We start from the raw sequence: 11,682 nt of genomic DNA on the forward strand, positions 1-11,682 counted from the left end.
TGGGAGTTTTGCTTTTGCTGCTATGATCACAAGGGTCTCTCCAGGAGAACAGGCAATGCAGGAAGCATGGACATAAGTCAACCAATGTGTGTAACATACAATTAAGTGAGATAAGAAGTGCGTGGAAAATCTAAATGTCTTTAGCCAAAACCAGAGAACCTTGAAAACCATATATTGCTGTGTTTCTAACCTACCCCCAAATTTACTTTTCTGTCCCCACAATATACTTTTTCCTCTTACTATGACTTCTAAAATTTGTCATCCATGCCGAAGAAGCTGAAACCATGCAAGAGTCTCAGTTACTGTGAGCAGCTATACACCCTGCTGCAGGCTGCCGTACGCTGCATTTGAAAATACAGAGAAGGGTTTGCTTGGAAGCCGATCTCATAAACTGTGGCTCTGATGAGAATCTCGTGGGCCCTGCTCATTTTAAAACTATTGTTATGTATCTCCTTTAACTGTGATGGTCTCTATTAACGGGGTTTAGCCCACATTTACAACTCAGCAAATATTTGCCGATTGAATGATGAGGGAGCTTCCACATAGGGAGGTGTAGGCGGGCAGCATTCTTGGCCAGACATTAATCACTCTGTGCTGTGAAGCCTACAATAAGCAACTCCACAGTCCCAGAGTCTCTCATAAGAGCACAGTGTGTGATATGTCCCCATTTCGGAGAACCCCAATCTTCAAGTCCCCTGGGGTCTCTGCTTCCCTAACTCGTAGGTGTGTTGCTGTGGCTGTGTTTCTCTGCTTCAGTCCTCCAAGGCCAGACTATCTGCAGAAAGAGCTGCCCTGAAACGCGGGTATAGGGAGGGCAGCTCTGTTACTGGGATCCCTGTTCAAGGGAAGCACCCAGCCAGGGGCGAGTAGTAGCTCATGTCTGTCAAGCCCTTACTCAGGTGCTGGCCTTCACGCTAAGTGTGCTACGTCCATGATCTCACCTAATCCTCCCAGCGTCCCTCTGAGCTAGGTTCATGTTACAGACAGGTGAACTAAAGCTCAGAGCCCTCACGGAGACTTTAAAATTTCTACCTGAATAGTCAACTAGATCATCACCAGAGCCCTCTCACCACAAGAAGCAGCAATTTTGTTTAAGATTCATTGCTGAATTTGTTTTTTTTTAAGGAAAGAAGTAAGGGGTATGGAAAAGCCCAGGTTCCAGAGGCATGGATGAAGCTGGAAGCTAAGGCAGCCGGGGAGGGGGGGACCCTGAAATGAGTCAGCCCTGGTCTCTACGAGCTCGCTGTGTGGGGAGGGAGACAGAGAACATGAGAATTACAATACAGAGAGATGAGTGCAGTGGTGGAGGTCACCAGGGCGCTGGAAGAGCCCAGCAAGACTCATAAAGTCGGGTTTTCCACTTAAATAGTTCCTACATCCCTTCAGGGACAGAGAACCTTTTTCTATTTCACAAAGAACTGAGTTCAGCTTCTTTACTGACCAACTGTGTGATCTTGACCAAGTTACCTTACCTCTTGGAACCTCTGGTTCCTTCTCGTCAAAAATGAGGGCGATGGTGGTGACAGTGGCTACTTCACAAAACTGGGAAGATTCACTGACATTTTTCTTGAAAACATTCCTTGTAAAGGATTTAGCACCGTGCCCGGCCCTCAGTAGGGCACAGCTGTGACTATCATCATCGTCATTTAATACAAAAATTAATAATAGTCATTCCTGTCTAACCTTCCAGCCAGGACCAGAGGACAGGAAACCGTTCTTCCAAGGTGCCACGAAGCAGGGTGTTTATAAAGAGGTGAAAGACTGGTTTCCAGGGACTGCTCCGGCGGTAAACAAGAGCAGGCAGAGCTAATAAAATTTCAAATTAGCCATGACTTTTCACGGCCCTTCAATTGTGCTGGCTGATTTAATGGTCAGCGTCCCTGCTCACTGGGATTGAATAATGGAGCATTTCTGCAGAGTTATGGATGCGGCAGCTGAATCTGTCATGCGAACATCAATAGCAGAATGCAAATAACCCTCAGCTCGGGCTGTAATTATGTGTTTAAGCAATGTCTGACAGGGGCAGCCTGAGAATGTGTGATGGGGCCAGCCGACTGCCGGGGAAGACAGGTGCTTAGCTCGGCAGTTAGCTGGTGGACCTGGGAGCTGGACCCAGGACCCGGCCCGAGTGAGGGGAGGCCTTTCCGCCGCACCTCTGGGTGGATCTGGCTGGTGGGCACACACAGGACAGTTGGCTCCCCTGTTTGGGGAGCCATGTTCCAGGGTCAGGAAGAGGAACTACCTCTTGTGCTGTGCTTAGCTGCTCAGTCGAGTCCAACTCTTTGCCATCCCGTGGACTGTAGTTCACAAGGCTCCTCTGTCCATGGGACTCTCCAGGCAAGAATACTGGAGTGGGCTGTTCCCTCCTCCAAGGGATCTTCCCAACCCAGGGATTGAACCCAGGTCTCCCACATGGCAGGCGGATTCTTTACCATCTGAGCTAACAGGAAAGCCCACCTCTTATTAAGCACTTATGATGTATCAGGTACTCTGCCAGATTTGAGGACATATACTGTGTTTTTCACATAAATAAGAATTACATTAGTAACACTCTTATAAATCACAGTAAGAGATGTGAGAAACTGAGGCCAGAGAGTTTAAGAACCTGACCAAGGCCACACAGTAGTAAGTCTCAGAGCCAGGATTTGACCTCTGGAGCCCATTCTCTGCACCACTGTGCTGCCCTCAAGGAGAGCAGAGTAGATGGACCTTAGACACCATGCCAAAGTTGGGAGAGAAGGACAAGGGATTTTTTTGTCCCAACTTATTAAGGAAAAAACTGGGTTTCAGGGAGGTCATGGAGCTTGCCTGAGGCCACAACACCCCGAGACTAACTAGTAAAGAGGCTTAAGGGTGCATAGTGTATGTGCAATAACCCTATGGCCAGCCTCTATACTGTAGACCCACAGAGACAAGTGAGGGAGTATATCAGTGTTAAGGAGACGGAAGCTCAGAGACGTTAAGTATGGGAGCTCATTCAAAGCCATTCTTCCAGGCAGTTCTGGGGCTTGCACTTCAGTCTCTGAGCCTCAGGATCCTCCCACCATACCACACTATTTAACCGAATTGAGTGAAGATAATGCTTTTCTGCCTTTTATGGACTTGATTCAAATGTCATTTAACTCATTCCATTGTCACTCATTTATTTAACAGTCAGGTCTTAAACACCTGTGCTAAGGGCTGGGGCTACATCAGAGACAACCAGAGCAGGACCCACGCCCTCAAGGTGGTGGGGAAGTTTGCCCAGAATCGCTGAAAGCAGGAGACGCAGAATTCCAGCCTACAGAAGAACACACGTGCTCAGGCTGTTCTCTGCCTACAGAGCACACAGGCTGCCTACAATTGGCTTCTTGTCTGTTTTAAGCCATTCTATTGGGTGTCCGTAAAAGCACTTTGGGATAATGAGACCAAAAATCTGTGGTCTGGTGGAATTTCTTTCTTTGCACTTCGAGAAGCTGGAAGCTGCAATATAATTTTCACTCCTAAAGAAATCCACCCATGTGGTAAAGAGAATTCTCTACTAATGACAACTTGGTCAGTGACCTGAAACCATCCAGCAAACTCACAAAGCCCCTCTCACAGAAGGCAGAGGTGGCTCCCCACACACTTGCCTTGCAGCTGGGGGAGAGGCTGGAACTCGGCCGCCCCTTCCTCACCCCCAAATCCCATCAGTCACCAGATCTTCCCACAGTCACCAGAACACTGTGCCTTCTGTGTTCATGCCTTCTGTGCCTCTCCGTTGTCTCTCCACACCACCGTCTCCCCTCATGCCCACTGTTCCTCCTCTAGTCTCAGGAGCCGTTGTCTCTCCTGCTGCATGGAGCCCCCGGCTCCCACAGCTCCTTTGTCCTTGATGCAGGAGATGTGCTTTCAGCAATACAGTGACTTTCAAGTGAAGTCATCCCCGGCTTAGCACGTTTCAGTAACTCCTGTTGTCCAGAGGGTGAAATACAGACTCCCCAACCTGGCCCAGGAGGCCCAGCTGTCAGCTCCTGCAAAACTCGCAGCCTGATCTTGAGCTCTTCTCCCTTTCTGAGCCCAGCATCTGAAATTAGTGATCCAAACTATCACCTCAGGGCCCCCATGCACAGCATTCCTTCTATCTCTCTGAAAAGAAAAGAAATAACACACGTCACACGTCACACTGCACACTGCTTGTCCATCTCTCCTACTAGACTAGTGGGGTGGGACCTGGAGCCCCTGAATCTCCTTGGCACCCAGCAGCAGCCTCAGCTTGTATCAGGCACTTTTATACCGTCATTCAGTGAGTGGAAAGTAGAGAAGTGAATGAAGGCAGTGTGAACAAACGATGCGGATTGCACACAGCATTACAAACGCCCTGCTCTGTCACCCCTGCAGACGGCTTGGTGGACTGCATGGACCCCGACTGTTGCCTCCAGCCCCTCTGTCACGTCAACCCGCTGTGCCTGGGCTCCCCCGACCCTCTGGACATCATCCAGGAGACACAGGCCCCCGTGTCCCAGCAGAACTTGCATTCCTTCTACGACCGAATCAAGTTCCTCGTGGGCAGGGACAGCACGCACATCATCCCCGGGGAGAACCCCTTTGATGGAGGGTGAGTCCAGCTCTGGCCGTGGCTCTCAGAAAGGGGAATGAGCCACCTCCAGGGCTCCATCTGTGTGGCTGGGAGTGGGAGGAGGCTGGGAGGGGGACACAGCACTGAAGGCTCTGGGTGGACCATCAGGGGAGGCAGGGAAGCAGTCTCAGGTACCCACGTTTAGAAAACTGCTCTCCAAGGCATCTGGAATTTTTATGAGCAGAGTTGTGTTGTCCTCGCTGGGTGATGGATGGAGAGAGTAAGAAATCAAAGGTCCAAGGGGAATCTTGGATCAATACCCACTTTGCAGTCCGCTCTTACTGATGCCACTGTCTCCAGATGAGCTGAAGGCTCTGACAGTCTTCTCCCTCAGAGCTGATGCTGGGAGACTTTAGTAGGCTCGGGGGTGGGGCTGCACCTGCTGGCACCCAGGCACACGCCCAGGCATTCTTCCACCAGTGTTCAGTGGTGTCTCGTCTACTGGACAGTTTGGTACCGAGGTCTGCACTGTGCCGGAACTGCAGACTTGAGTGGAGCACAGTCCCTGCCCACTGGTCACTCACAGTCCGCGAGGGAGACAAAAAGTTGTTCCAGCATGATAGGCCAGATATGTGCCCACAGGATACTCTGGAAGCATAGAGAAGGTGCTTCTGGGCGGGGGAAGCCTGAGATTTAAGAACTGAGTCTTAAAGATGACAAATAGCTCAGCCAGGGAGAGTTTTTCAGGGAGAGAGAACAGCTTCTGCAAAGACCCAGGGGCAGGAAAGAGTACATGCATGCATGCTCAGTCGTGTCCAACTCTTTGTGACCCTATGGACTATAGCCTGCCAGGCTCCTCTGTCCATGGGATTCTCCAGGCAAGAATACTGGAGTGGGTTGCCATGCCCTCCTCCAGGGGATCTTCCCAGCCCAGGAATCAAACCTGGGTCTCCTGCATTAGCAGGCAGATTCTTTACTGCTGACCCACCAGGGAAGCCCAGGAAAGGATACTGCTAAGTCACTTCAGTCGTGTCCAACTCTATGCGACCCCACAGACGGCAGCCCACCAGGCTCCCCCATCCCTGGGATTCTCCAGGCAAGAACACTGGAGTGGGTTGCCATTTCCTTCTCCAAGGAAAGGATACAGGAGCCAGCAAAAGGCAGCGCTCTGTGCTCTGCTCCCCAGATCAGGGTCTCTGACCTCGGGAAAGATATCTAAGCAGGAGGGAATTGTGATCATTTCTTTTGAATGTCTTCCAAGGTAGTGATGCCAGATACACACAGAGCTTTCTCAAAACGTCAGCCCAGTTCAGCTCAGCAGTCACAGACTGTGCCTTCTGTGTTCATGCCTTCTGTGCCAGAGAGTTCCTGCCCTAAGGGAACAGGGTAGGGGTAGGGAGGAGAGACAGGAAGAATGAATGACATTCCCCCAGTTCTATTTAAAGAGGGAAGTCAGCACAGCCGGTCATCAGCTTCATCGTCAGCGGGGTCTGAGGAATGCTGGAGAGAGGACTGTCTTACTGAGATGGCTGGCAAGGGCAAAGAGGAGTCTCACCTCAATAGATCACCCAGAATGTCTGTTTGTAGTTCAGAAGCAAACCTGAAACTCACACAGAAGTTAGGGCTGAGGATCTTGATTCAGGTGCCGTCAGCAAGCAAGTGGTAGATGAAACCATGAACACACAGGTGTGTGATCCAGGAAAGTGTCGAAGGAGGGAGGAGCAGGAACCTAAGAAGGACTCCTGGGGAGTCACCTTGAGAAGTGGTATTAACCATCCTTAGAGAGGAGCTGGGAATCCATGGAGGAGGCCCTCTCCTGGGATGTGATGGACCTGGGACTCCAAAGCCTAGACTGCCCCAGCCCTTCCACACAGGGAGCAATGACAAGATGGGAAGAGAGAAGTCAGGGGAGTGCCCTGAGCCCAATAATCGTGGCATCATATAAGTGTGTCAGAGCATTTGAACTTTAACTTTCTTAGAGGTGAAAGTATGTGAGAGTCCCCTTCAGCTCACCCTGAGAATACTGAGAGCCTCAGAGGTTAAGTGATCTTCCCCAATGCATAGGCCAGTGAAGTGGCAGAGCCAGGAGCAGAAGCAGAGTGAGGAAAAAGCTATTCATTTATCTTGGCCAGGAATTCTGCTTTTGTCTCCAGGTACAAAGCTTTCTGCTCTTTTTATTCAATTGTGTGATTTTGTATGTAAGCTTGTGGGCCTTCCCGTGGCATGAGTTCTTTTAATCAACTGGAGGTAGGAATATTACTCCTACCAAGGGGGATATTATTTAATACTTGCTCAGCCCTTCTTTACTGGACTGTCATGGGATCTGATTAGGGCTCTGACTTGTTGGCTGCTGATGGCTCTTCTGATTAAGGGGTATCCTCACCATGCCATCCTGATCAGTGCCAGTGGGGACCACGTGCTCTGATGCTTCACCAAGCCTGATGCTTACATTGTCACAGATCACGTGGCACCTACCCAGGAATTTGGGTATCATTTCTAACAGTCTGACATGCCCTTAAGGAGCCTGTCCAGTGGGGAACTTGAGAAACCTATACTGGAAGAAATGGGCTGCTCAGCAGAAAGAAGAGAGCATGGGCTTTGGAGCAAGGCCAGCTTGTGTCTCAGATCCGGGCTCTGCCACTGCTGAATGCACGTGGCTTTGGGCAAGGGCTTAATACAGTGAATATGTAAATGTCTGCCAACCCTCTACACTGAGTCTGCCACGACAGGACCACATCTTACTCACTTTCACATTTGGTAACTGCTCAAGATAAATATGCATATATATTACCTTGAACAAGGAAAAGATGGAAGGAAACAAGGAGAAAAGGAGGAGTGGGGAGGGATAGTGGGACGGAGAATAAATGGATATATTGTCTGTTTTATTTAATTTTCTACTGAGGATTCAAGAGTCCAGAGAGGTTCAATTATCTGCTGAAATCACATTACCAATTAGTAGCAGAAGCAGGAGTAGAAGTCAGCTCCCAGATCATTGTTTATGTATCTGTCACCTTCAGTTAAATAGCAGAGGCTTTGAAAGCAGAGACCATTCATCTCTCCAAACCTGTATGACTTAGGGCAGGTCCTGGAATAGAGTATTTGCTCTAAAATGAATGGATCATGGAAGCTTCCAAATGTTACTGCAAACATTCCTTTTACCTAACGTTTGCCTAAATCATCATGCCCAGCTCCTCACTCATCTAGATTCGCGGGAAACAGCTCCTATGTTTCACTACTTTCACTAAGTATCCCCAGATTCTTATGTAAAACAAATCTAAGTGACTGGAAACCTACAAACACAAAGCACACATGTGTGCTAAGTCACTTCAGTCATGTCCAACTCTTTGCAACCCCCTGGACTGTAGTCCACCAGGCTCCTCTGTCCATGGGATTCTCCAGGCAAGAATACTGGAGTGGGCCACCATGCCCTCCTCCAGGGGATCTTCCCAACCCAGGGATCAAACCCAGGTCTCCTGCATTGCAGATTCTTTACCAGCTGAGCTACCAGGGAAGCCGTATGCTACACTGCACTTTGTACAGTCTGAACGGGAGCCCGTCTAAGAGGTTCCAAGAAACAGGCTGTCACCCAGTGACCTAATGGCATTTCTGAGCCTGGCAAGGAGCCTCAGCTGTTTCCTGTGAGGTACAGGAGCTTCACTCTGCAGATTCACTGCTGTGTGACTGACTCTGGGAGATCCAAGTATGAGGCCTGCTGGGACTATGGGATGGAGAGGGATTCAAGGCCAGGTCGGAACTGACAGGAACACCGTCCTGTGGGAGAAGCCAGCCAGCCAGTCATCAGTACACGGAGCTCTCCCCTGAACGCCTTTCCTCAAGGCCTGCCCACAGCAGGGACAAGAAACCAGAGGGGCTGCAGTGCAGAGATGACACCAGGAGTTCCTGGGCGCTTCCTCATGCCTCTGAACAGTGCCCCAGCTGGTCCATAGGAACAGGGGCGGCCCGTGGGGACTGACAGGAGGGCCCCGGCCAAACAGACTAGATGCTGAGCTGGACCGGGCTGGTCTCCTTGGAGGGAAGCGCAGAGCCCGACTCAGAACTGAAGTGGAAGTGCTGCCAGATGGACTGGGAGTGAGGAAGGCCTATTGCCCCTGTCTCGCTCATCTGTATCCCCAGAGCCCAGCACAACGCCGGGCCCAGAGCAGGTGTTTCTTACAGGTTTTATGAGTACAGTAGCTCAGACTGACATTCTGCCTCCACTGTGTTCAGCTCCATATTAAGTGAGAGAGGTATCAATGACTTCAGCTGACCTCAAGTAGGTCTATAGTAGGAGGGCCCAGATCAGGCTGGGGAACCCCCTTCAGCAGATTAGGTGGCTTGAATACCATCTTTCCATCTGGGCCTGGATGCCTGGGGCCCTTCAGCCTAGTGGGTCACCTGTCCCTCCCCTGGACTCATGGGGAGAATAAAGTGCAGGGTGCCCTGTATAGAGACTTGTGTGGGAAGGAAGGAGCCACTCAGGTCTGCAGGCAGAAGGATCCCTAGCTGGATCGTCAATACAAGGAGGGCGGATAAGAGTACCTGGGGATCAGACAGCTGGGAAGGGGAGGACAGCATGAGATAATTCCTCCTCTAAGAGCACTTGAGGCAGCTATTTCCCTGTGACACAACTTTGATTGTATCCCTTAGCTTGTGAAAGACTGACTGGGTCAAAAGGACTGGACACAGGGCAGACAGTGCAGTTCTGCAAATACTTGTGGGTTGCTGCTGCTGGACAGGTTAGCAGATTATGGGAAGAGGAAGAACTACCGCCAAGTTACTTGACTAGCTGTTTAGAATATGTTCAAGAACCCTGGATTGGTGAGAGGAAGAATGTGATGCTATTAAGTCTTCTTGCTGCTACTGCTAAGTCACTTCTCTCCTGTCCAACTCTGTGCAACCCCATAGACGGCAGCCCACCAGGCTCCCTCGTCCCTGGGATTCTCCAGACAAGAACCTGGAGTGGGTTGCCATTTCCTTCTCCAGTGCATGAAAGTGAAAAGTGAAAGTGAAGTCGCTCAGTCATGTCGGACTCTCAGCGACCCCATGGACTGCAGCCCACCAGGCTCCCCTGTCTATGGGATTTTCCAGGCAAGAGTACTGGAGAGGGTTGCCATTGCCTTCTTGGGCTCCTCAAAACCTGATAGGTTATCAACTCACTCAGGCAAGCAGTTGGGTGAATATAGGTTCTATGAAAGTCAGCTGACGGAACACACTGAACCCAAAGAGAGACTTCAGGAGTCAGGGGAGCTTTAGGAAAGTAGGGATGGATGAGAGCATTCATCCCAAAGGAGACAGAGGATCATATTGTATAGAGAGGGTCAGATCCCATGGAGAGGAGAGAATGGGCAGGCACGGAGAGGGGCAGAACTGCCAAGCTCTGTTTGCTGACTGTTAAGCAACACCTGTTCTGCACTAGGCCTGTGAGAAGATATGCCTCTGACCCCATCACACTGGGACTTCCAGTGTGTCCCATGCCTCGTTGGTCACTGGACCTCTAGTGCCTAGCAGAGGGGTTGTTGTTGTTCAGTTGCTCAGTCGTGTCCAACTCTGCAACCCCGTGGACTGCAGCATGCCAGGCTTCCCTGTCCTTCACTGTCTCCTGGAGTTTGCTCAAATCATGTCCATTGAGTCAGTGATGCCATCCAACCATCTCATCCTCTGTCATCCCCTTCTCTTCTGGCCTTCAGTCTTCCCCAGCATCAGGTCTTTTCTAATGAGTTGGCTCTTCGTATCAGGTGGCCAGAGTATTTGAGCTTCTGCAGGGGTTGGTATAGACTAAACCACGTTGAATGGTAGATGAGTCAGGGGGTCAGCCAACCAGCTACTGCTGAGTGCCTGAACAGGGCAGAAAGCGTTTTGAGAGTTCAAAGGCAGGGGCATCCCTCCCAGTGCAAATCCAGGTCCCTGAGCTCCACAGCACAGGGTCTGCATCTGGCCCACCTCTGTGTCTCTAGCACCAGCAGAGGGCCTGGCTCAGAGCAGGCAGCAGTGACTGGTTTTGCAAGTGAATGAGCAAACAAACAAATGAACTAACGAGTGAAGGCTTCTGGCGGGACATGGTCTGTGGCCTGAGACAAAGATTTCAGTGAGGAGGGTTGACCATTGAAACGGTATTTATCCCACTTCAGGTCACAACAGCCCATTAGCACATCATAGAATCAATGTAGTCAGTCAAAACTATTTTTTAAAGAATAAAGAAGTAAATTTAAATAGAAAGGGGTACAATGGTGTAGAAAGTATCAGTGGAGCACTCTGAAAGGATATGTATTTCGTGACACTTTGTGCGTGCGTGTGTGTGTGTGCACATGTGCATGTGTGCATGTGTGTACTCTCGAATAAGCTATATTGCTTACTATGGGTTTCTGTTGAACGGAATTTTGAAATGCATTCTAGACTGAGAAACCAGCATGGCTTTGCATGATGATCAGGGAACGGAGAGAATTTTAATGTGGCTGGAGCATAATTGTAGTGATAGTATTTTCCAAGTCAAAAGTCAAGAGACATGCTTCAGTGTTTGAAATCAAGAGAGTGTTAAGAAACCCGGGGTGAATGACCTGCTGTCTTAGAGGCCATGGAGGAAAAGGAATAACAGGATTTTGAGGCAAGAAGAGCAGTTTGGGGCCGGAACTGAGAAAGATCCACCCTTCGGTGGTTCACAAACCAGACCGGGGCATTTCGCCTCAGGTAAAACTTCTACAAACAGAAGTAAAATAACTTTGATACCACAAAAAGCTTCAGAATTCCTCTCAGACCCTTTATAAAGGCACAAAGTTGCCACATAGTTTGGAAGTAAGAGGTTAGAAGAGGAAAAAATAATGGAAAGAAGGAAGGAAAGATCATGCATGTGATGCAATTTTTTGTCAGCCCTCTGCAGATCTAAAGCCATATGCAGGTGTCAGTGACAGAGCCGGTCCAGAAATGCATTTGCAGGCCACTCCTCCCCCCTCCCCCGCCCCAGGCCTCAGAAGTCCCTCATATAGCCCTCAGAGAGTCTGAGCAGTAGAGATCATCTAATGGAGTTCAAATAAACACCAGCTTCCTGACAGCTGGCCTCTGAGCGAATTTATTATTGAATTATACTCCTGCCTTTTCAGAACAAGCTGAGCTGACAGGCTACCCCATCAGTGTAAAAGGTGGGGGGTGGG

The 11,682-nt window shown here is 49.9% G+C and overlaps 1 protein-coding gene across 1 annotated transcript in view; it reads left to right on the forward strand.

The window, feature by feature from the left end:
* TENM4 (teneurin transmembrane protein 4) overlaps positions 1 to 11,682 on the forward strand; it is an 858,900-nt gene that overhangs the window by 746,741 nt on the left and 100,477 nt on the right. Inside the window, exon 19 of the mRNA XM_010853253.1 lies at positions 4,360 to 4,576. Coding sequence (XP_010851555.1) covers positions 4,360 to 4,576 — 217 coding nt within the window. The remainder of the gene's footprint in view (positions 1 to 4,359; positions 4,577 to 11,682) is intronic.

Source organism: Bison bison, unplaced genomic scaffold (genome assembly GCF_000754665.1).
Source record: "Bison bison bison isolate TAMUID 2011002044 unplaced genomic scaffold, Bison_UMD1.0 scf7180017864324, whole genome shotgun sequence".
NCBI classification, from domain to species: Eukaryota; Metazoa; Chordata; class Mammalia; order Artiodactyla; family Bovidae; genus Bison; species Bison bison.